At 45.6% G+C, this 26,227-nt stretch overlaps 1 protein-coding gene across 1 annotated transcript in view; it reads right to left on the minus strand.

Moving 5' to 3' along the window:
• Positions 1–26,227, minus strand: part of LOC123749860 (basic proline-rich protein-like) — a 48,020-nt gene that overhangs the window by 10,957 nt on the left and 10,836 nt on the right. Inside the window, exons 2-3 of the mRNA XM_069322042.1 lie at positions 16,160–16,368; positions 15,213–16,026 (exon numbers count right to left, since the gene is read on the minus strand). Coding sequence (XP_069178143.1) covers positions 15,213–16,026; positions 16,160–16,368 — 1,023 coding nt within the window. The remainder of the gene's footprint in view (positions 1–15,212; positions 16,027–16,159; positions 16,369–26,227) is intronic.

Consider the following 26,227-nt stretch of genomic DNA (forward strand, 5'->3'; position numbering starts at 1 on the left):
TAATCTTCCCGCCACTCACGACTCATGGCCTTGAAACGGTGTTTCTGAGATGCAATGTTCTTCTCCTTTGCCTCTGTTCTTTTGTTCAGTGTCCAGGGGGTGATGCCTATTGTCAGTCAACACTCGCCCGAGACCAGTCCACAGGTTCATCAATAGGTCACCACTTTTCGTGTTGTGTTGGGGTGGACAAACCATATTGTCGAGAGAGAGGCTCTTGTCCAGACCATTGAAAAGAGAGCTGGAGTAAATACAGCGGAACTGAGAGAGTACAAGCACTCCACCTTCGGGAACGACAACTGGCTGTATAACTACGTCGAGCTTCCCACCTGGATGGGTTGTAGGGGAGAGGGGGGGGGGTTTAAGAAGGTGACCCGGTGACCTTTCAGAAGGTTCCCACGGCAAGTCTGACCTTAGCCCGCCCCCCTATAGAGCCTGTTGTCCAAATGTTGTGAAAGGCGGGACAAAGGTCCAAATTACCGCTTACTATGAGCGTCCCGTTTTCTTCGGGGGGATGAGCGCGTGGCTGTGTACCCGGATATCCCGACGGCCTGGAAGCAAGACTCTACACTCAATATACTCACCCAACACGAGGTGCGACAACATCGGCAGCAGTAGCAGCAGCAGCGACGTCAGTACCAGCAGCAGTGACGTCAGTAGCAGCAGCAGCAGCAGCAGCAGTGACGTCAGTACCAGCAGCAGTGACGTCAGTAGCAGCAGCAGCGACATTAGCAGCAACAGCAGAAGCAGGGACGTTAGCAGCAGCAGCAGTGACGTCAGTACCAGCAGCAGCAGCAGCAGTGACGTCAGTACCAGCAGCAGCAGCAGCAGTGACGTCAGTACCAGCAGCAACAGCGACGTCAGTAGTAGCAGCAGCGACGTCAGTAGCAGCAGCAGCGACGTCAATAGCAGCAGCAACGTCAGCAGTAGCAGCAGCAGCAGCGACGTCAGTAGCAGCAGCAGCGACGTCAGCAGTATCAGCAGCAGCAACAGCGACGTCAGTAGTAGCAGCAGCAACAGCGACGTCAGTAGTAGCAGCAGCGACGTCAGTAGTAGCAGCATCGACGTCAGCAGCAGTGACGTCAGCATCAGCATCAGTGTCGTCAGTAGCAGCATCAGTAGCAGCGACGTCAGTAGCAGCAGCAGCAGGGACGTCACTAGCAACAGCAGCAGCGACGTCAGCAGTAGCAGCAGCAGCAGCAGGGACGTCAGTTGTAGCAGCAGCAGCAGCGACGTCAGCAGCAGCATCAGCAGCAGCAGCGACGTCAGTAGCAGCAGCGTCAGCAGCAGCGACGTCAGCAACAGCATCAGCAGCAGCAGTAAGGGAAAGCTTACAAGGACGCCCGCCATAACATGAGCCCAAGCTGTGACACCCAGAGTACCGTGGGCGACATATGGTGTCCAGGTGTTGGCGTATTACTTGCCAGTCTGTTTCATCTCCCGTGCGGTGAGTGGCAGTCAACTGCCTCAATTGCTATCATTCCCAGTTATTCCATTGTCCTCATTCGTTATTGTTTTTCTTCTGCAGTATTCGAACCTCTCGTGTGCAAGTCACTTGTGTCTTCTCAAGTGTGTAAATATACTCAAGTACACGCCTTGTCAGAGCATGAGGGGTGTACACACACGCACACACGCACACGCACACGCACACACAACGTTGCAGCCTTGAAGGGTGACGTCAATTTATTCTGAAACTCTTTCAAATGCATAATTTTCAGCCTTTTGTAAGTGGCACGATCTGCATACACGCGCCTTCCAAAACGCAAATCATTTCCTACTGCTTGACTGAGAGACGTGGTTATAAGAGGTGTAGAATACACCTTAAAGTCTCCTGTTGCCAGAATGAGAGAGACGGTAGCAGGTGTAGAATACACCTTAAAGTCTCCTGTTGCCAGAATGAGAGAGACGGTAGCAGGTGTAGAATACACCTTAAAGTCTCCCGTTGCCAGAATGAGAGAGACGGTAGCAGGTGTAGGATACACCTTAAAGTCTCCCGTTGCCAGAATGAGAGAGACGGTAGCAGGTGTAGAATACACCTTAAAGTCTCCCGTTGCCGGAATGAGAGAGACGGTAGCAGGTGTAGAATACACCTTAAAGTCTCCCGTTGCCAGAATGAGAGAGACGGTAGCAGGTGTAGAATACACCTTAAAGTCTCCCGTTGCCAGAATGAGAGAGACGGTAGCAGGTGTAGAATACACCTTAAAGTCTCCCGTTGCCAGAATGAGAGAGACGGTAGCAGGTGTAGAATACACCTTAAAGTTTCCCGTTGCCAGAATGAGAGAGACGGTAGCAGGTGTAGAATACACCTTAAAGTCTCCCGTTGCCGGAATGAGAGAGACGGTAGCAGGTGTAGAATACACCTTAAAGTCTCCCGTTGCCGGAATGAGAGAGACGGTAGCAGGTGTAGAATACACCTTAAAGTCTCCCGTTGCCAGAATGAGAGAGACGGTAGCAGGTGTAGAATACACCTTAAAGTTTCCCGTTGCCAGAATGAGAGAGACGGTAGCAGGTGTAGAATACACCTTAAAGTTTCCCGTTGCCGGAATGAGAGAGACGGTAGCAGGTGTAGAATACACCTTAAAGTCTCCCGTTGCCAGAATGAGAGAGACGGTAGCAGGTGTAGAATACACCTTAAAGTCTCCCGTTGCCAGAATGAGAGAGACGGTAGCAGGTGTAGAATACACCTTAAAGTTTCCCGTTACCAGAATGAGAGAGACGGTAACAGGTGTAGAATACACCTTCAAGTTTCCCGTTGCCAGAATGAGAGAGACGGTAACAGGTGTAGAATACACCATAAAGTTTCCTGTTGCCAGAATGAGAGAGACGGTAACAGGTGTAGAATACACCTTAAAATTTCCCGTTGCTAGAGTGAATGACGGTAGCAAGTGTAGAATACACCCTAAACTTTATCTTTGTTACTAGAGTGAAAGACACGGTAGCAGGTGCTTGACACACACACCAAGCAAGTGCATGTGCGCCAGGAATAATGAATCAGAGATCGCTGTGAGAACATCAGAGGTTCTCGACTCTTAAACATTCTATCAACAACTGATTTTTTTTTTTTATACCGGAATAACAGAAGACGTTGGTGCGCAGAGTGCATGACCAACCAGACTATGATGACTAGACGGGTCTGCAGGTGGCTAGAACATTATCTCCGCCCTGAGCTTTACTGCTACAGCAGAACCTGATTTTTTGGTGAAATCCTATTTAAATGCATTAGATCGGGTGTATTAATCTGTTCATTAACTGTATTGTGGGTTATCGATTTACATTGCAAATGATTTCTTTACCATCAAGTTCCTCGCAGTCATACAAAGTTGTTGGTTAAAAGTTGGGGTAACTTACAACTTTATGCTGACTACCAATCGTCAAGTTCCCACTTTAAGTCAGTGCCCAGGTAGTTAGGACACATGCAATTGATCAACTAAGTTATATATTATAGATAATATTTCTCTGGTAAGATTAGACTCGCAGTTCAAGTTACTGTGAACTGTTCCATAGCTACTCGTTTATATTTATTATATATATTTCTCTGTTTCTAAAACATTTCTTATGATATTACCTAACTTAGCTGCTAAAGAAAGCTTTTCCGTTTACTCTAAGTTTAGGCGGGATGTTCCGGTTAAGAAACTGCCTCAAGTCTGTCAAGAAAGTTGTTTGTTCTCGAGAATTTAATATTCTGCCATAATGTCCTCAGTTTTCTTACTTAAAGTTTCTTACACAATGGAAAATGCTTATCATTGGTCATAATATAATATTTATCTTCTGTACCTGGCTCGAAACGCTTCCGGATTGACCCGAAATGTGTCTCAGGCTCTCTCATCGTCTTCAACCTTGTGGTGAAATTTTGTTTTGTCAAGCATCCTCCAAGTGGGTAAGAACTTAGGCTCTGTACACAGAACCTGCAATGAAATTCGATACTCCATGTCTTCCTCACTCCAGCGAGACCCAGAACCTGGCAGCGGAACTAGTCTGGTTAAGGGGGGGAGGGGAGGGAGGGGGGGGGGGGTAGTGGTTGGGGTTAGGGAGGGGGGGCGGATAGGGGGGGTTCATCAAGGTGTGCTGGTTCAGATCCTGTTCCGTTATCCTTGAGACCTAAAGGCTCGACCATGACCCCTCTCCCCCCTCCCCCCCAATCATCATTCCCCTCTCTCTCTCTCTCTCTCCCCATCACCCCCACCACCACCCCAAAGCGTCATCCCCCTCTCCCCCTCTCCCATGCTGAGATCAACACTCAACAGCGCTCGGGAGCCTGGACAAAAGGGTTTCAATAGTTTGTACAAAGTTTCTCACAGCCATTATATTTAATTACCCCCCAAGTGTCATGGCTGCTGCCCCCTCTGGGATCCTGTGAGACCCTCTGGGATCCTGTGGGACCCTCTGGGATCCTGTGGGACCCTCTGGGATCCTCTGGTATGCTCGGAGCGTCTTAGACCTCAGTATATACAAGGAGACGAGTGAATATAATTCTCTTCACAGTGTATTGTTTATTTTAGTCCTAAATTCTATTTAAGGCTAAAACATATGCGCTTGTTAATAAGCTATTTGTGGGGCTTTAATAACTCACTGTAGCACTGTACTAAACAACTTAACGGGTGGTAAGATCCAGGTAAGATCTTAAGAGATTCTTACGTTCATCTCTGCTGAGGAAGCCAATTAGAAAATAGGAACTGCTAGTTATGAATTCCATTATCTTGGCAGCCAATACTTATTATTTTTCCTTCTCCGTCGACCGGTAAGTGGTTCTCTCTGAGGGGTAGTTTATAATGCTACTCGTCAGTAAGGTCGGTGTTGATGTTGCTTTTGCATGAAGCTGTCGACCGTAGCGTCATCTCAAGCTGTTGTTTCCTAACTCGTCTGTGTTTGGTATTGTTGGTGATGAGATGCACACACACACTCACGCACACACACACACACACACACACACACACACACACACACACACACACACACACACACACACACACACACACACACACACACACACACACACACATAGTAGGAGGCTACAAGATGACCTAGACAGAGTGAATGGTCCAACAAATGGCTGTTGAAGTTCAACCCGAGTAAATGCAAAGTAATGAAACTAGGCAGTGGAAACAGAAGGCCAGACACAGGATACAGAATAGGAGATGAAGTATTTAATGAAACGAACAGAAAGAAAGATCTAGGAGTTGATATCACACCAAACCTGTCTCCTGAAGCCCACATAAAAAGAATAACGTCTGCGGCATATGCGAGGCTGGCTAACATCAGAACAGCGTTCAGGAACCTGTGTAAGGAATCATTCAGAATCTTGTACACCACATATGTAAGACCAATCCTGGAGTATGCGGCCCCAGCATGGAGCCCGTACCTTGTCAAGCACAAGACAAAGCTGGAAAAAGTTCAGAGGTATGCCACTAGACTAGTCCCAAAACTAAGAGGCATGAGTTACGAGGAAAGGCTGCGGGAAATGCACCTTACGACACTGGAAGACAGAAGAGTAAGGGGAGACATGATCACAACCTACAAAATCCTCAGGGGAATCGACCGGGTAAACAAGGATAAACTATTCAACACTGGTGGGACGCGAACAAGGGGACACAGGTGGAAACTGAGTACCCACATGAGCCACAGGGACGTTAGAAGGAACTTTTTCAGTGTCAGAGTAGTTAACGGATGGAATGCATTAGGCAGTGATGTGGTGGAGGCTGACTCCATACACAGTATTAAATATAGATATGATAGAGCCCAGTAGGCTCAGGAATCTGTACACCAGTTGATTGACAGTTGAGAGGCGGGACCAAAGAGCCAAAGCTCAACCCCCGCAAGCACAAATAGGTGAGTACAAATAGGTAAGTACACACACAAACAAACACACACAGGGGAATCTTCACGGTTAAGTCGACAGCGCTTGGGTGGTCGTAGTGCTAAAAGTCCGGGTTCGATTCCCATCCGAGGTAGAAACGAATGGGCAGAGTTTCTTTCACCTGATGCCTCTGTTTGCCTAGCAGTGAATATAACCTTGTAGTTAGACATGTGAAACATGTCCCCACTTAGGGACTGTCAGCCCCAACGATGTCAGTATATAGGCAAGACAACAACGTCTCTCTCTAGGCGCTTAACAATGCACAAACAACAGAGCTCTATCAAGGAACGTGTAATCTCCTCACACAACCAGATCATCACCAGAGACATCTTGACGAGCATCACTGAAATAATCGACAGATTCAACGACAGCAAGAAACTGGACATCAGCGAGGTACTACATATTAAGAAGTCCAGACCAGCAATCAACAACCAGCTAACAAATATTTACATTCTACCCACTTCAAGACTCAGAGCCAACGCAGAGACAGCATCCATTGACCCTACTAATACCCCTTGATCCATTTATTGATACTCCTTGATCCATTTATTGATACCCCTTGATCCATTTATTGATACCCCTTGATCCATTTATTGATACTCCTTGATCCATTTATTGATACTCCTTGATCCATTTATTGATACCCCTTGATCCATTTATTGATACCCCTTGATCCATTTATTGATACTCCTTGATCCATTTATTGATACTCCTTGATCCATTTATTGATACCCCTTGATCCATTTATTGATACCCCTTGATCCATTTATTGATACTCCTTGATCCATTTATTGATACCCCTTGATCCATTTATTGATACCCCTTGATCCATTTATTCATTGATATATTTAATACCCCCTTGTTATGGCATCCATCCACCACCTCACTCAAAGAGTATATAATCCATTGTTTAACACAGTAAAATTGTCTTTGAAAATGTAAGGTGTACCTTGCGAAACTCATTCCCAGGCGTCAGACTAGAATAAAGTGTAAATTGGAGCTTTGGAGAGTTAAATTTTCAACTTCCCTCGACAGTGAAGAAAAACGTAAGAAATATTGAGAAGATTCGTGTTAGAATCATTAATTTTACCCTTTCGGTCATATTCAACAACATATATTTGCAAGAAAGACTGCTACCAATATATAATAGAGGATAAAAAAAATATTAGTTGAAAAGGCTGGTTCAAAGAGCTAATAGCTGGAAAAAAGGCACATGTAAGTAGCCTTTTTTCTTGCATTTAGTATAAAATTGTGCGCTGATTTACATTGTAATTCTTTTTCCGGTCGCAAGGGTAGTTTGACCTCCACTCTATTCCCATGCTCTCTTCCAATACTGTCTTCCCATGCTCTCTTCCAATACTGTCTTCCCATGCTCTCTTCCAATACTGTCTTCCCATGCTCTCTTCCAATACTGTCTTCCCATGCTCTCTTCCAATACTGTCTTCCCATGCTCTCTTCCAATACTGTCTTCCCATGCTCTCTTAGAACGCTGTCTTCCCATGCTCTCTTCCAACGCTGTCTTCCCATGCTCTCTTCCAATACTGTCTTCCCATGCTCTCTTCCAACGCTGTCTTCCCATGCTCTCTTCCAATACTGTCTTCCCATGCTCTCTTCCAACGCTCACTGCTGTCTTCCCATGCTCTCTTCCAACGCTGTCTTCCCATGCTCTCTTCCAACGCTGTCTTCCCATGCTCTCTTCCAACGCTGTCTTCCCATGCTCTCTTCCAACGCTGTCTTCCCATGCTCTCTTCCAATACTGTCTTCCCATGCTCTCTTCCAACGCTGTCTTCCCATGCTGTCTTCCCCCGCTTACTGCTGTCTTTTCCATGCTCTCTCCTATCTTCCGTCTTGAGTCCTCCTTCTAGTCTTACTTTCGTAATCAGTTTTGGGTAATTCTTTCTGTTTATCCTCTTCCAAGGCCACTTACCAAGCACTTAATAAAAATATGCCTCACCCCAGGTCAAGGCACGATAGTCCCGCTAGTCTTTTGTCTTGTGTTTACGTTGAGTGATCTGTTTACCTTGTCAGCCTTCGTCACATATCACATCTTCTCGCTATATTGTATCTAAATTCAATATTTAGACAGGCTTTAGTTTAGTTATATTGTATCTAAATTCAATATTTCTGTCGGGCTTTAGTTCCTGGGCTCCGGCTTTTCATTTGCCGATCGTCTTTGGCACGACTCAGAACCTATCCATCCTCTGTCTTCCATTGAAAACTCGCCTTGAAGCTGTGTTTGAAGTCTGTTTACACTACCCCTCGCATGAATTTAATTTTGTATGAGTTTCTATCATCCGTATTATAGTTATGGTGAACCTCTCGCTTCCTTACAGACTTAGTCAGCTTGCCTTTCTGTACGACGTTCATTCACTATGTTAGACACTCGTCACTCTTGGCTGTTTCTTTATGCTAATCTCTCCAGCTGTTTTATGGTGCGGGGAGAAGTTTTGAAATGTCTTGTAAGGTTTGTGAGCCAGCCACTGCCTGTGTTAAGGGTCGAGTGCTAGTTCTGGGGGCTATCCTCCTAGCTATCATGGAGGTGCTTGGGAGGCAACTAATCCTAGTGATTTTGTTGTCTTGCTGACCACACACTAGAAGGTGAAGGGACGACGACGTTTCGGTCCGTCCTAGACCATTCTCAAGTCGACAATCGACTTGAGAAGGGTCCAGGACGGACCGAAACGTCGTCGTCCCTTCACCTTCTAGTGTGTGGTCTGGTCAACATACTTTAGCCACGTTATTGTGACTCTTCGCCTGCATTTTGTTGTCTTATCTACTCCCAGAGCTGTACATGGATGTGCTTCTTCCCTTTGCTTCCTGTGTGTCCTGTTTATCGTTTTGCTGACTTTGGTTTGTGTCGTCCGTCTATTTCCCCTTTCTTTACTCACCTGGTTATGCTTGCGGGGGTTGAGCTCTGGTTCTTTGCCCCTTGTTGCTGTATATGTGTGTGTGTGTGTGTGTGTGTGTGTGTGTGTGTGTGTGTGTGTGTGTGTGTGTGTGCGTGTGTGTGTGTGTGTGTGTGTGTGCATTTTGCTTTTATTTAAGCATGGTATTTTCCTGAAGGTTTTCATATATCTCTTTTGTCTCTCCAACTTTGTTTTCTCTTGATTTGTTAAAGGTATTTCTCATATATCCTCCTTTATTACTTTTTTCCATCTCTTTCTCTACCTCATTTCCTGTTAGCTCTCCAGTTCCTCTGTTTCTCTTCCTTCTTCCTCTTGTTTTTGCTTTCGTTGGCACTTCTCTTAATTTCCCTGTTTTTCTTACCGAATCTTCATAATGCTGTATGAAGATTTTCCTGAGGGTTTGAAGGTGTGTGTAGTTAGCAGGCAGGCGAGGGACGCCTGCCTGCTAACTACACACACCTTCCAAGACCTTCAAAGACCATCCAAGACCTTTCAAGACCGTTCAGGACCTTCCAAGATCTTCCAAGACCTTCCAAGACCTCCTAAGTCCTTTCAAGACCTTCCAAGATCTTACAATACCTTCCAAAATCTTCCAAGACCTTCCAAGAACCTCCAAAACCTTCCAAGAACCTCCAAATTCTTCCAAGATCTTTCAAGATCTTCCAAGATCTTCCAAGAGTTACCAAGAACTTCCAAGACCTTACAAGATCTTCCAAGACCTTCCAAGATCTTCCAAGACCTTCCAAGATCTTCCAAGACCTTCCAAGATCTTCCAAGACCTTCCAAGATCTTCCAAGACCTTCCAAGATCTTCCAAGACCTTACAAGATCTTCCAAGACCTTCCAAGATCTTCCAAGACCTTCCAAGATCTTCCAAGACCTTCCAAAAACTTCCAAGACCTTCCGACATCCTCCTTCCCTCCCCCTTTCCCACTCCCCCCGTCGCAGCGCCACAAGGACACGAATCCCGGGACCACTAAAGACCTCTCTTGCCTCCCCCTCTCGCAGAGCCACAAGGAAATGAACTTCAGGACCACTACACGACTCCCTCCGTCTTCCCTACCTCGTAAGGCCTCAAGGACACGTACCCAGGACCACTGAAGATGATGGATCCTCGTAGGAATCCCGTACGAGGGTTCACACCAGGGCGGCCGCTGGCCTGCTGGTTTGGCAAGACCTCACTCGGCTCCAAGCCCTCTGCTTGCTTATTGATGTGTTTCAACATTTGTTATCATAATAAAGTATGATAACAATACTTTATTGTTATCCTTCACAATACTTTATTGATATACTTTGAAGTATAATAAAGTTATCATAATAAGGACCACAGGTATAAAAACAGCCAGAGATTAACACCATCAATGATCTTACTAAATAATAGTATTAATGCTAATGATGCATTTGCAACAGTTTGGTCATGTGGTAAGAGTTGAGTGGTGATATTAACGGGGAGATGAGTCGCCAGGCACAGAGGAGACGTCATTACCTTTACACTACGCGTAGGGATAAGCATTATAGATAGATGTATAAATGACAGCCAGACAACGGCTGTTCAAACAGCTCATTGACGGCGACTCCAGCCATGGCAGGCAGACAGCAGTGGCTCCCCACCCCACTGAAGGTGCCTCGACAACAACAACAAAATGGATATATGATTTACTTCGTTACTTATTATAAAAGTCGATTCAACTTATTTTTACACAACTTTTCAAATTAGCTGAAAACTGTTAGTTGCAAGCGCTTTTTTTCTCTCTCTCTCTGGCTCTTGACTTGTATCAGAACAGGTTCTCATAAAATGGCCACGAACGGCTTGTAAGTTTTCAGCTTCATGGGAAAACTGACTGGAAGTTGTTTTCCAGTACTTACCTGGTCTTGGAAAGAGATATTATCCAGCTCCGTTCGCACATTTCTCCTTCACCAAAAGACATGTCAAGTGTCTATTCCAGAATTTAAAATTTGGCTTTAAATTGGAAAACCAAGTTTCTCCCCCTCACTTAACTTATCTGAGATGCCATCCTCGCCAGCGAAGCATAAGAAAGAAATACATGTGTGAGTGAGGTAACACAGCCTGCCTCAGTGACCGGTAACTCAGCCTGCCTCAGCGACCGGTAACTCAGCCTGCCTCAGCGACCGGTAACACAGCCTGCCTCAGCGACCGGTAACTCAGCCTGCCTCAGTGACCGGTAACTCAGCCTGCCTCAGTGACCGGTAACTCAGCCTGCCTCAGTGACCGGTAACTCAGCCTGCCTCAGTGACCGGTAACTCAGCCTGCCTCAGTGACCGGTAACTCAGCCTGCCTCAGTGACCGGTAACTCAGCCTGCCTCAGCGACCGGTAACTCAGCCTGCCTCAGCGACCGGTAACACAGCCTGCCTCAGTGACCGGTAACTCAGCCTGCCTCAGCGACCGGTAACTCAGCCTGCCTCAGTGACCGGTAACTCAGCCTGCCTCAGTGACCGGTAACACAGCCTGCCTCAGTGACCGGTAACACAGCCTGCCTCAGTGACCGGTAACTCAGCCTGCCTCAGTGACCGGTAACTCAGCCTGCCTCAGCGACCACCCTCGTCACTAAATCATAAGAAAGGAGGAAGGCAGACACATTTGCTCTGCCACACCAGAGGGGATTTAGAGGCGCGATATTACTCATTCATACTAAAACATGTTAGCACACCTCGATACGAGAGAGAGGGAGCGGGAAAGAACGACTGAAAGAGCGACTGGGAGAGACTGAGAGACAAAAACTTAAAGGAGAGACTTAGAGAGATAAAGAGAACCAGAGGAGCAAAGAGAATAGTTATGAAATAATTAAAACCATATAACACAGAAAAACACAAAACACAAAACTTAATTATAAAAAAAATATGAGAACCGAACTGTGAAAGGATGAAAGAAACGAAAGAAAGGACAGTGATAAGAAGAAGAAGAAGAAGAAGGAAGAGACGGAAAAGAATGCAACGACGTGAAGCACAACAATAATATCACCTTCAAGAAGAGATGGATGAGGATGGTTGCCTCAAGGTCAGGTCCTTCAAGTGGCATGCCTATAGCAGTGTGTGGTGGGGGGGGGAGGATGGGGGATGATGTGGGGGAGGGAGGGATGTGGGGGAGGAGGGGGAAGGATTATTGTGGGGGGAAGTGGAGAATAATGGTAGTTGAGAAGATTGGGGTGGGAGAGAGAAGGGGGGGGGAGCACGGAGATATGAGTAAGGTGTTCCTGAGTAGTGGTGGTGGTGGAGAGAGGGATGGTGGTGGTGGAGAGAGGGATGGTGGTGGTGGAGAGAGGGATGATGGTGGTGGAGAGAGGACAATGTTGCTACAGAGGTGCTGATGGTGAAGGATGATGGTGAAGGAAGGACAGTGCTCACCTAGTAGCACATGCAGGAGAGACGGAAGGTTGAGCTTCAGCTCTCTGAGTCTCCTCATCGACGCATGTACAATTTTGCGAGTCATTTATTCACTCCAAAATGGGAAAGCTGTATTTAACATATAAGGGAAAGTGAAGAGATTTCAACGCGGTCGCAAGAAGGTATCTGCCAGATCTTTCCGCAGAGATCAAACCGAAGGTATCTGCCTGACCTTCCAAGACCAAACCAAACAGCCACGACAAATCATGACGCTCCTGTTATTTACCATGATGATCAAATTCAACAAAGTCGCAGACGAAGAGGGAGAAAGTGAGACTATTGAAAGACAGAAATAGGCAAAATTAAATACAAAAGTCATTGGGAAAAGTGTTGTGTATGACTTTCCAGTCAGGCAAGTGCCTCGGGGTCCCTGGTGGGTGAATTGGGCTTGTACCCAGCACTAGCAAGCAGCAGGCTGGGAACTTACTAGTTGTTAATGCTTGTCCCTAACGCACACTGCATTAGCTGGTGGAATTTGCCAACGTAAACAAACCCAACTGATATAACGGAGATGAAACAACGGGGGAAACCATATATTAACTAAGACGTTACTGAACCTCCTTGGCTTCATCTGGGCGAGGAAAGGGAGTGAGAGAAACTGCCAACTCAGGAGGAATAATGAGGAGGGAATACAAATCGGGTTTACCGTGGCACTCGCAAGCTGAGCTCCGGCGCTGACTCCATCCGTTCTCATGCTAAGCTCGTGCAAGCGGCGGCCGACCTCAGAGGGGTAACGCAGCAATATTAACTTATTATGTATTCAAACCCCGTTTTTATCTTAAACCTAAGTAAATGTTATTATTATAATATATTAGTGTTGTGTTGTTAGGCCTATGTTTAGTATTTAGGCTCTGTTGACAATTATTTGTATTTCAATCTGTCCTCGGATTAGGCTCGTCCATCCAGCGGCCGACCCCAAGAACGCATTCATCAATGCTTACACACTATGTATTAAAAATCAGTTTTACCCATACACATAAATTGATATTACTATATACTTAAAATGTATATATAATCAGGCATAGCCTAAGTGTCTAGATTCTGTTGGAGATGGTCTATATTTGCGGTACGTAGGTGAAGCATGTATAGAGGGAAGTGCTTCGAGTACAGAAAGAAAATGAAGAAATGGTCGATAAATGCCCAAACGACATGAGCTGTGGTTCGTCTGTAAAGTGTATTTCAGCCATAAAGAGGCGGTGTGGCGAATGGATTAGCGAGCATTTGGACAGTGTTGATGAGGACGGGCCGGGTGATGACTGTCTCGACCCGTCACGGTCCAGCAGGGGTTTTATTGTTTGAGATCAGCAGTGGTGGACAGGGCAGGCGAAAGAGAGAGAGAGAGAGAGAGAGACAGAGAGAGAGAGAGAGAGAGTAGTGGGAAGGAGAAGGAGCAAAAGGAGGAGGAGGAGGAGGCGGAAGAAGATTATAAAGGAACAGAAAGGGAAAATAAGGGAAAATAAGGAAAGAAATAGTAGAATTTAGTGTAATGAAAGGGAAGAAGAAGTAGTAGATGAAGAGATGAAGGGTGGAATAAAAATGTGAAAAGTAGGAGAGAGTGGTAGAAAAAAGAGAGAACTGCATAAGTAGACGAAGTCTGCGAATTATTACGTAACCACAAAAAAACAACAAATTCCTGGGTAACATGATAGACATGGGATTGCTGGATTGTTTCAAGCGACGTTTAGACATAATATGAATGAATTAGGATGGATATAAATACGAGCTGCCATATATGAGCCAATAGATCTACAGTAATCTCCTTGTTCGCATTTGTTCTTTATCAGTTTCTTCTAAGACCATTTATTTTCACACAGACAATGTGTCGAGTATTTTAACCACGTATCGATTTCTTAAGGTTACAAACACAGTAAGAACATCGTAAGATCATCGTAAGAGACTACAGGATACAATCTTTCATCGTATGACTGTAAATTGAAAATAGAATAAATGTAAGAGACACAGTAAAAAGGAACTTGCAGAATGGGCCCGAAAGAGCACAATAGCGTCTCGTTACAAGATCACATTTAGAGGGTTATAAAATTCGCGTAAATTAATTGATGTATCGAGTTGCAGCTGTGGAAATTTACCCTTAATTATTATCCATATTTTATAATTAATCGCTTCGAAAATACGGGTTTAAAACATCTGCATGACCTTTAAGTTAAGGTTACAGACAGCAATCACCCTTAATGGTATATATGATCAGGGAATAAAGCTTTTTGGGGGGCATTATCTTCTGAAATGCAGTTACTTTGATTTTTATGGTCTGGTCTTCATTCAGTGAGAAGATTGGCGTTAATGGCGACCTTGTGCAACGAGTCGAGTCGTAAAAGCTGTTTGATTGGTCATTTACCCAAGTCTGGACAGATTGGGAAGGCAGCGGGCTTGTGAGTGGTCAGTAAGCCAGCAGGTCTGCCGGCTGTGGAGAGATATCCTTGTTGTGATTGGCCGGCGGGTGGGTGGTATCGTGTCTGTGATTGGTCAGTTTGTAAGGCCTGACTGGCGTGGGATGTTGGATGTTTGTGTTGAGAAGCCGAGTCAGGTCTTCTCAAGTCTGAAGCCGTTGGAGAGAGAGAGGGAGAGACAGAGAGAGAGTTGCCGGACTTGAGTACCTCAGATACTTGACCGTTGTAAAAGGAATTACAAATAAATATATTTTTTGACCATGTATTTCTCAAGCCAAGGCTTTTAATTAGAGTCTTTGGAACCTCTGCTTAAGGCTGGTTATAATCTTGAGGTTATCTTGAGATGATTTCGGGGCTTTTTAGTGTCCCCGCGGCCCGGTCCTCAAGGCACCGCAAAATCAATCCATTTAAGACCCCAGAGGCGTTGTATTAAACCAGACTGGAGATCACTGATGAACTCTTCTATTATCCAGATATTTGTAAGGTTTTGCTGGTGAAACACTTTTAAAAATGGCTGTGATTTCAGTAAAGATTCCCATTCTGGGTCACTTGGCTATCAGTTTTAATTTGTGTACACAACACGCTTGATCTCGAAAGAAGAACCCATTAACCTGTCCTATGGTGGACGCAAATGTTTGCGTCACTTACCGTCAGGTCGGCCGGCGCAGGAGAAGCTGGTGTCAACAATGGGCCAGCCGTGGATTGGGTAGTCCACGCCTGGCTCTCCTGGCACCGACTCCCTCAGCCACTCCAGGGGGTCGCTGCTGTGGTGGTGGTGGTGGTGGTCGTCGTGGTGGTGGTGGTGGTCGTCGTGGGGAGGCGTAGTAGGTGGACGGATTGGAGGTTGGGATGGACCTGTAGGAGGCTGAACTGGGGGCCTGGTTGGGGGTCGAGTTGGAGGTTGTGTAGGGGGCCGAGTAGGGGGTCGAGTTGGGGGCTGAGTTGGGGGTCGAGTTGGGGGCCGAGTTGGGGGTCGAGGTGGAGGCTGTGGTGAGGGCTGATAAGGAGGTCGAGTTGGAGGTTGTGGTGAGGGTTGTGGTGAGGGCTGATAAGGGGGTCGAGTTGGAGGTTGTGGTGAAGGCTGTGGTGAGGGTTGATAAGGAGGTCGAGTTGGGGGCCGAGTTGGGGGTCGAGTTGGAGGCTGTGGTGAGGGCTGATAAGGAGGTCGAGTTGGGGGTCGAGTTGGAGGTTGTGGTGAGGGTTGATAAGGGGGTCGAGTTGGAGGTTGTGGTGAGGGCTGATAAGGGGGTCGAGTTGGAGGTTGTGTTGGGGGCCGAGTTGGGGGCCGAGTTGGGGGCCGAGTTGGGGGCCGAGTTGGGGGCCGAGTTGGAGGTTGTGGTGAAGGCTGATAAGGGGGTCGAGTTGGAGGCTGTGGTGAGGGCTGATAAGGGGGTCGAGTTGGAGTAGGAGGACGAGAGGGTGTTATGGGTGGGAATGGAGGAAAAGGTGGAGGGGAAGGCGGCTGTAAGGAGAAAGTAAAGTAAAAAGATCATCATCAATCACACAATAAAGTCGAACAACACAAGAATTGCAAATGGCACGATTTTAAACACACACACACACATCAGAGACCGTTTTTTCGGCCCTATACTCACGTCGAATGGAGGTCTCGTTTGAGGCGGCGAGGGTGGGCCGGTGGGCGGGCGAGTGGGCGGCCGAGTGGGCGGCCGAGTGGGTGGGCGGGAGGGTGGAGGGAACGGTCTTTCCGTGACACTGCCAGGACGGGAGCTATCGTGAGTGAAGGGAATTTCGGGAGGAAGATAGCCGTAACCTCCGCTCTGAGCCCAGCTGATCCCAACGCACCCTGTGGAACGGAACCAATGGCGAGTGAGTAACGTCATCTTCTGTGAGGTCTGGTCAGGTTAGACCAGATTTATTTAGGTTTGGATAGGGATCAAGCAAGGTTAAGATATGTTAGATTTGGTTAGGTAATATTCGGTTATACAAATAACAACCATCTGAATTTTTTGTAAAAATCAGCTCTAATTGTAAACACGTATATGTATTCTGGCATATACATATACGTATATGTCTAATACATGTATATGTCTTTTGATTGCAAAAGATAAAATTGCCTACAAATTGAGTAATGTTAAGGGAAAATGAAAGCCGTGGAAATGTATGCTTTTTTCAGGATTAAATAAGCTTGTGGTCTATAAAAGCCTATGTAATAGAGGCTTCTCAAATAGTGAGTGCAAATTAAGGGGTTTGTGTGTGTATCAGTGTAGTAGTCCCTGTTTCTGAATAAGTTATTTATTTGAATGGTTGACAATGTTCTTTGCGCAGAGACGTTAAGTCTCTGGAAATGTGTGTGGAAGAAGGCAATTTAGTGTTTGATGTTGAGTGGCTTGTTGAGCACGTAGGTTGTTTGCAGTGTTGAGGTCGATGCCTGTGGTGCAAGGGCGCCTGACAGCTGGGTGGACAGCACTTCGGATTCGTAGTCCTAAGATTCCGGGTTCGATACCCGGAATACCCGGGTGGAGGCAGAGACAAATGGGCAAAATGTTTCTTTCACCCTGATCCCCCGTGTTACCTAGCAGTAAATAGGGACCTGGGAGTTAGACAGCTGCTACGGGCTGCTTCCTGAGGGTGTGTTACTAAAAGGAGGTCTGGTCAAGGACCGGGCCGCGGGGACGCTAAGCCCCAAAATCATCTCAGGATAATACAAATAAGAGGCTCGCTGGCTTTCTCATAGTATTGAGGTTGCTGGCTTGGTTCATAGGAAGCATTGAGATCGCTGGCTTGGTATATACAGAGCATTGAGATCGCTGGCTCGGTTTTTTAGAGTATTCAGGTCGCTGGCTTGGTTCATAGGAAGCATTGAGATCGCTGGCTTGGTATATACAGAGCATTGAGATCGCTGGCTTGGTTCATAGGAAGCATTGAGATCGCTGGCTTGGTATATACAGAGCATTGCGGTCGCTGGCTTGGTTTATAGGGAGCATTGAGATCGCTGGCTCGGTTATTTAGAGTATTCAGGTCGCTGACTTGGTTCTTGGAGAGCATTACGAACGTTGGCTCGGTTTATACAGAGCATTGAGATCGCTGATGTGGATCATAGTGTTGAGGTCGCTGGCTTGGTTCTTAGGGAGCGTTGAGATCGATGACTGGGTTTCAGTAGAACGTTGACATCGCTAACTCGATTTTTACAAGGCGTCGAGATCGGTGATTCAGAGCAATTGACATCGCTGACTCTGCTCCGGGGGAAAGATTCCTTCGTCTTCCTTTGTGATACACTCACTTAAATATGGTATCTCTCCAACACCAGCAGCAGGAGAGCTTCTATGGAGGTCCCCCAACACGAGCTGGTGGAGAACTTCAACGGGATCCTCCAACACCAGCTGCAGGAGAGAGCATCAACAGGACCCTCCAACACCAACTGATGGAGAGCTTCCAAGGGACAAGTGAGGAAGCAGCCTCACGGGAACCATTAATCTTCGCCAACGCCGCGTCGGCCGCTGCACCACTGATGGGGGTATTGAATGGACGATGCCTGGAAGAAGCCGCGGGAGGGAGGGACATGTTTCCCTCCTGGTCTATCACAGTATGATAAATGTTTATACATTCTGTTTTCTTGATAAAGCTTCTCTCTCTCTCTCTCTCTCTCTCTCTCTCTCTCTCTCTCTCTCTCTCTCTCTCTCTCTCTCTCTCTCTCTCTCTCTCTCTCTCTCTCTCTCTCTCTCTCCACAAAGTTCTTTATTAGACGTTCAATACGATGAGAACTAGCTAGGAAGGTTTATTCAATATAATGCCCGGAGACCAGCCACGGAGACAATGAGAAAGACAAGAGTAACTAGCATGCCAATGAGGTGACAAGAGCAACTAGCAAGCCAGTGAGGTGACAAGAGCAACTACCAAGCCAGTGAGATGACAAGAGCAACTAGCAAGCCAGTGAGATGACAAGAGCAACTAGCAAGCCAGTGAGATGAGTAGAGCAACTAACAAGCCAGTAAGATGACTAAAGCAACTAGCAAGCCAGTGAGGTGACAAGAGCAACTACCAAGCCAGTGAGATGACAAGAGCAACTAGCAAGCCAGGAAGGTGACTAGAGCAACTCACAAGCCAGGAAGGTCCCAACAGCCGTTAAGAGACTTAGAAGATAGCAATGAAGACACCAGGGAGACACGTAAACCAGGTAGAGATAAAAGGAAGTTGAAAAAGACCTAGTAACTAGCCAGGCAGGTAAACAGGAAACTGACTAGGCCTAGTAGCTAGCCAGGAATATTGGTATGTGGATTGTAACATCTGGAAGCAAACGAGGATGCTAACGAGCAGTGGGACCAGATTTAATAGCAAACCAGGATTGTATCAATTAATATACAAGCTAGTAGCAAACTCTAACTCTAAATCTAGTAGCGAATTTTAACTCAGAAGCCAGTAGCAAAGTCTAACTCTGGCATTGGCTAGTAGCAAACCACGAAGCATGTGAAGAAAACAGTGAATGCTATTAGCAAACCAGGAAGCATGTGAAGAAAACAGTGAATGCTATTAGCAAACCAGGAAGCATGTAGTTTGTCTGAAATATAAATAGATGAATCTTAAGGGCTAGTAATATGTTAGCCAAAAATAGCAAAGAGGACGTTTAAGGCCTTTTATACGAAGCCAAGTTACTGAAGGCGAACCACAAGTCGACTGGCAGGAAGATATGAATATTATCAATCTTTGCTAATAGTAATCATGATGGTGAGTCCATACTAGGAGGTGGAAGGAGTCCTAGGAGGTGGAGGAAGAGGTGGAGGAGGAAGAGGAGGAGGAGGAGGAGAGTCAGGGGGAGGAAAAGAGAGAGAGAAGGAGACAGAGGTCAACTGTGGAAAATATACATAATAATAATAATAATATGATACGATTTTATACCAAATTTAAATTATCTAAATGTAAAGTTTCTGTTTTGGTGAATAACTTTTCCCTGGAGGAAATGAGGGAATTTGTAAGAACCAGCAGGAACCTAACGACGGCGCTGAGATATTTGACGGAATAAGCAAAGAACCTGATAAAAGGTTGTGGGAGACCTATCGAAGGTCTGTGAACGTGATTAAGGTTTGGGTCTGGAAAGAGTTGGCGAAGATTGGAAGACAGTTGCTGGGGAAATAAGAGAGATATCCCTTTCTCTCGAGAGGAGAAGAAAGGAGTGAGAAATACTTGGAGGAATATTCTCCCTTCCAGCTAATATTGAGAAGCTAGATTTTTTTCTGGAAGCAAAACAAAGCTCCAGGTGTTGTTCCAGCGTGTGTTGAGGTCTCATCTTCCAGTTCTTGACACAACCGGGTACTGGGGGGGCTCAGCCCGGTCGGCGCCTGGATTACTGGTTTGTAACACAAGAATTTCTCGTTGTTAATTCGCCAAGCAAACCACTAATGATATCTCGTTGTTGATGTTTGCTTTGCTGCTCCCCGTCTTGGGCTGTCAACCCGCCAACTCATCTTAGAATGCCGGTAAAATGTTGCTAATACAATATTCTTATTTTGCGTCTCAATTCTATAATGGTGTCATCAATTGTTGATTCCATCACACACCACAACTTCACATACTTGTGAACCTCTCTCTCTCTCTCTCTCTCTCTCTCTCTCTCTCTCTCTCTCTCTCTCTCTCTCTCTCTCTCTCTCTCTCTCTCTCTCTCTCTCTTGCCACACCTTGCTACACTTACAGATCTGTCACCCACATTCACATTACTTCCCCTGGTTCTCGTCCTCTCTCATTCACTTCGCCTACCCACTTGACACCCTTTGACTACCCCTATCCGCTTGACACTCCCACGTTGACTACGCCCACCAACTTGACACTCCCGCGTTGGCTACGCCCTCCCACTTGACCCTTTAATCTCCCCCTTGCTTGTAGGACTCTTCCTCGCCACATTAAGAAGCCTTCACGAGGAATCTTCACGACCGTGCAAGCGTCCCTTCTCCTGTGTTGACATCCCGATGCGTTTGTTTACACATGTAGTGAGGAAAGTGGCCAACAGATGGCGGGCCGACAGCCTGAGAGAATGTAAACACCGGCGTATTAAGCAAGATACATTCTCGTGTCCTGGTTATTGTGCCCGCCTTCCTTGTCTTGCAAATGATATGGAAATGTTTGAAGAATAAATGTTAGAGAAATAGCAGAGAGAGAGAGAGAGAGAGAGAGAGAGAGAGAGAGAGAGAGAGAGAGAGAGAGAGAGAGAGAGAGAGAGAGAGAGAGAGAGAGAGAGAAAGAGAGAGAGAGAACAAAAATAACGAAAGAGAGAGGCTGTTGTGTGTGTGTTATACAAGGTTATGTAAACTCGTTTCCAGTGTGACTCGCTCCTGCGTAAACGTCCGGCAGACTAAGACTATTTAGCTGTCTTCTTGAACTCCACACGGCCTCTTGTTTAATTCCTTCCTTTGTTATCTCTAGCTCCTCTTACATGAATGCTAAGAAGCATTCTTCAAGGCCTCTTGGTGTGCTATCTTCTTGGCTTCCCTATCCCTCCTCCCACACTTTCTCTGTCTCTCTCTCTCTCTCTTTACTTAGAGTAAATAGTGTATATTTTGTGTTAGCTTATTGTACTATTCAGTCACTCAGTTTTGTCTCCTTATAATTAACTTTTCTTGTGATTTGCTGTTCGCTCACCCCCACCTAACCTAAAGAAACCTTAACCTAACTTGAGCTAACTTTAACCCAACCTAAACTTAACCTTAATCTAACCCAAAGCGGCAGACGGGAGGCATGGGCACCGTAACATGAGCTAGGGTCGAGTGGGCATGAGATGTTAGGACGACGATGTGGGCACGAGGCTGGCAGCAGACTAACGCTGGGTGGCGGGTGGGTATGGGTAGGTGGGTAGGCTAGGTGTATGATGATGATAATGATGGTGATGACGCCTACAGCAAGGACACATTCTCCTCCTCCTCCTCCTCCTAACGGCCTTGTAGAGAGAAGATGATGGCTGGCTTCTCCCCCTCCTCTCCTCTCCTGCTCCTCGCAGCGTGACTCACAAAACAATTCTTTTTTTCCCCTTTCCCGTTATTCTCTCTTCTTCTCGTCCCTCCCTCATGCATGGTTTATCGGACTACTTTCATCTTCCTTCCAAGGGTTACATAGTCATACTGCCTTAGCGCGTACCTCTGATAATTCCAATATTTTCCGCTCCGTCCCTTTTTATCAACTTCCTCCCTCCCTACTCCTCCCCCCCCCACCTCAAGGTTCTCTCACAATTATTATCCATAACTTTCAGCTGTAATTCCCAAGGTAGACTAGAGCAGCAGAAAGGGAAGGGAAGGTGGGAGAGAGAGGAGGATTAAGTTGGCCAGGAGGAAGAGGAGGAGGAGATGGAGAAAGAATGTGGGCGTGCGGGCGGCCTTGGGGTTAATGTGGGCGTGCGGGCGGCCTTGAATGAACGTGGTGTGTCGACGGCCTTAGTATAAGTGAGGCATTTGGGCGGGTTCAGGATGAATATGGGCGTGCGGGCGTCCTGGGGATGTCTGTGGGCGTGTGGGCGTCCTGGGGATGTCTGTGGGCGTGCGGGAGTCCTGGGGATGTCTGTGGGCGTTTGGGCGTCCTGGGGATGTCTGTGGGCGTGTGGGCGTCCTGGGATAACAGACGCATGTATGTGTGTTCTTGTTGTCTTCTTGAGGTTATCGTGTGATGATCTCGTGGCTTAGCATCCCCGCGGCCCGGTCCTCGACCAGGCCTCCTTTTTGTTGACCAGGTGCCTAAAAGCAATCCATATTTTCGTATATAGTTTGATAAAACGAACGAGGGATAATACACTTAAACGAACTGACCGTCACGGGGACATGAACAGCCAGACTCGACGTGTTGTGTCAGATCTGTGTTTATGCTTGTCACTCCACTCACTCACCTCCCTTTCATCTCATCTGAGGTCTAGTTACTCAGCGTCATCTTCCTCTGCCTCATCTCAACTGAGGTCTGGTTACCCAGCATCATTCTCCTCTGCTTCATCTCAGATGTTGGTGGTGGAGGTGAGGGGCATGAACTCCCTGGCCTGAGTGGCGTGAGTAATTCTTCACTTGGTGATCCTTATCTGTTAAGTTCATGCCTTAGAGTCCTCTTCCAACACGAGCCTCGCTTGTCACCACCTGGAGGGGACGGTGGAGGAAGGTGGAGGCGACTGATGGAGGATGGAGTTGGAGGCTGGAGGTAGAGTGAAGGTGGTGGAGGTGAAGATCTATGGGACGAGGCTAGCGACGCTTGCTACATATGATAATGCTGTGTAGATGACGACAATGTGTGTGTGAGGGGCAGAGGATAATGTTCCTTTGCCTCTTGATGTGGTCTTGATACAGATCCAAGACGCCCCACGAGTGTTGGGGGTCTGCACTGGGAGGAACTTGAGTAGTCACTCATTCTCAAGTCTCCCACAAAATCTTGAAAATCTTACTTGTCATTAGGATTTTTGGAAACAATCTCCCATGGCCATATCAAACTTCAGAGATCATACGCTAGTGTGGCTCTCAAAAACACAACTATACAATGTAAATATATATATATTTATATTATATATATATATTTATATTATATATATATATATATATATATATATATATATATATATATATATATATATATATATATATATATATATATATATATATATATTAGTATATTTTGGTAGCAGTCTTTCCTGTAGACATATATTATTAAATATGACCGAAAAAGTAAGATTAATAATTCTAACACGAATTTTCTCGATCTTTCGTACGTTTCTTTTCACTGTTGGTGGTAATTCGAAAATCAATTCTCCAAAATTCATTTTTATTTCTAGTCTGACGCGACACTTGAGCACGTTTCGTAAAACTTATTACATTTTCAAAGACTTTAGTTTACACATACACAACTGAATAGAACTTACACATCTTCGATTTGTTTATATCTACATTTGAGTGAGGTGGATGGGGTGAGGTGGTATTAATAGGGTATTAAATTCCTAAACACAAGACAGAACACGAAACAATGGGTATTGAATGGAAGTGATTTGTAGAAAGCCTATTGGTCCATATTTCTTGATGCTTCTATATTGGAGCGGAGTCTTGAGGTGGGTAGAATATAGTTGTGCATTAATTGGCTCTTGATTGCTGGTGTTGACTTCTTGATGTGTAGTGCCTCGCAGACGTCAAGCCGCCTGCTATCGCTGTATCTATCGATGATTTCTGTGTTGTTTACTAGGATTTCTCTGGCCAACCAAACCATCGCCAGAGAAATCCTAGTAAACAACACAGAAATCATCGATAGATACAGCGATAGCAGGCGGCTTGACGTCTGCGAGGCACTACACATCAAGAAGTCAACACCAGCAATCAACAGCCAATTAATGCACAACTATATTCTACCCACCTCAAGACTCCGCTCCAATATAGAAGCATCAAAAAATATGGATCAATAGGCTTTCTACAATCACTTCCATTCAATACCCATTGTTTCGTGTTCTGTCTTGTGTTTAGGAATTTAATACCCTATTAATACCACCTCACCCCATCCACCTCACTCAAATGTAGATATAAACAAATCGAAGATGTGTAAGTTCTATTCAGTTGTGTATGTGTAAACTAAAGTCTTTGAAAATGTAATAAGTTTTACGAAACACGCTCAAGTGTCGTGTCAGACTAGAAATAAAAATGAATTTTGGAGAATTGATTTTTCAATTACCACCAACAGTGAAAAGAAATATAAGAAATATTGAGAAAATTCGTGTTAGAATTATTAATCTTACTTTTTCGGTCATATTTAATAATATATGTCTACAGGAAAGACTGCTACCAAAATATATATATATATATATATATATATATATATATATATATATATATATATATATATATATTTACTCATACATAATGTATATGTATATAGATATAATAAGGGTATACGCAGCTGTACTTGGGTCTCTTCCTCTTTCCTCCCTTTCCCCCCTGTTCCCACTCTTGACCCCATCTCCACCTCGACCCCCATCGTCCCCATTCCTTTGCTCCCCCTCTCTCTACCGTCTTCCCTCTCGACCTCTCGCCTTCCCCTCCTCTCCCACCTTCTCTCAGAAAATTTATTAAGAAGCACTGAAACAACTGTATTCGTCATAGAAAATTTATCTTAGAAATCTTGGAAAATTACAGTCACTAAAACTCTAGGGGACTCACACCAAGTATTTCACATTGGACTCTTACAGAAATTGGAGACGTTTTCTCTTTAATTATTTAAATATATATGTATGTGTGTTTGTGTGTGTACTCACCTAGTTGTGCTTGCAAGGTTTGAGCTTTGACTCTTTGACCCCGCCTTTCAACTGTCAATCAACTGGTGTACAGATTCCTGAGCCTACTGGGATCTATCATATCTACATTCGAAACTGTGTATGGAGTAAGCCCCCACCTCATCACTTCACTGTTTATGTGTGTGTGTGTGTGTGTGTGTGTGTGTGTGTGTGTGTGTGTGTGTGTGTGTGTGTGTGTGTGTGTGTGTGTGTGTGTGTGTGTGTGTGTTGCTTAAGGTTAGTGCATCTTTGGTCATGTGTGCCGGTATGATTTTCGGTTTTTACATAACCAATAACATAGAAGTAAGGTATACTTTTTTCAATTGTTTGCCCAGCGGATTTGCGTGTGTAAGTGTCGGGCATAATTATGTGTTCTGGGCGGAGTTTGCGACCGAGAAACAGCCGGGGTGAAACTTGTGAGTGTTACTCAAGAGTGCCTGAATGCTTTTGCAAAGTTCTTCTCTAAACATAGACATTATCCTGCAACCGGGTCAGGGAGCCACAAATAAGGTTTGGCAAGTCGTAATGTTTGTTCGAAACGAGTATTTACTCAGAGCAAGTATGGAGGAGGTGGGAGGCAGGCTTTCTCCAGGTATGAATGGGGCTGGTTCCGAACAGGTTGCGTGTGTGTGTGTGTGTATTCACCTAGTTGTGCTTGCGGGGGGGGGGGGGGATGGAGCTTCGGCTCTTTGGTCCCGCCTCTCAACTGACAATCTACAAGTGTACATGTTCCTGAGCCTACTGGGCTCTATCATATCTACATTTGAAACTGTGTATGGAGTCAGCCTCCACCACATCACTACCTAATGCATTCCATTTGTTAACTACTCTGACACTGAAAAAGTTCTTTCTAACATCCCTGTGGCTCATGTGGGTACTCAGTTTCCACCTGTGTCCCCTTGTTCGCGTCCCACCAGTGTAAAATAATTTTTACTTTTTGTCCTATTTGTGACCGTAGGATCGAGCTGTAAGCTCTAGGACTCCGCCTTTCTAACAGTCAGTTATCGGATAGTACTGATTCCAGTCCTATTTTTTCCTGTCATATTCCCTACATATGTTTCTTCTTTCGTACACAAACACACATATCCCCAGAAAGCAGCCCGTAGCAGCTGTCTAACTTCCAGGTATCTATTTTCTGTTGGGTGAACAGGCGCATCAGACGAAAAAAAACTCTACCAATACATTTCTGACAAAACCGGGAATAGAACTCGGGCTCATTGGACTTAGAAATTATTTTCTGTTGGGTGAACAGGCGCATCAGACGAAAAAAACTCTACCAATATATTTCTGACTCAACCGGGAATAGAACTCGGGCTCATTGGACTTCGAACCCAGTGTTTGTGTGAACAAGTCTATGTGGTGTATGAATGCGTATGTGTTTGTACTCACCTATTTGTGTCTGCAGGATCGAGCATCCTGCAGACACAAATATGTGTCTGCG

This window comes from Procambarus clarkii, chromosome 10, assembly GCF_040958095.1.
Source record: "Procambarus clarkii isolate CNS0578487 chromosome 10, FALCON_Pclarkii_2.0, whole genome shotgun sequence".
Lineage (NCBI taxonomy): Eukaryota > Metazoa > Arthropoda > Malacostraca > Decapoda > Cambaridae > Procambarus > Procambarus clarkii.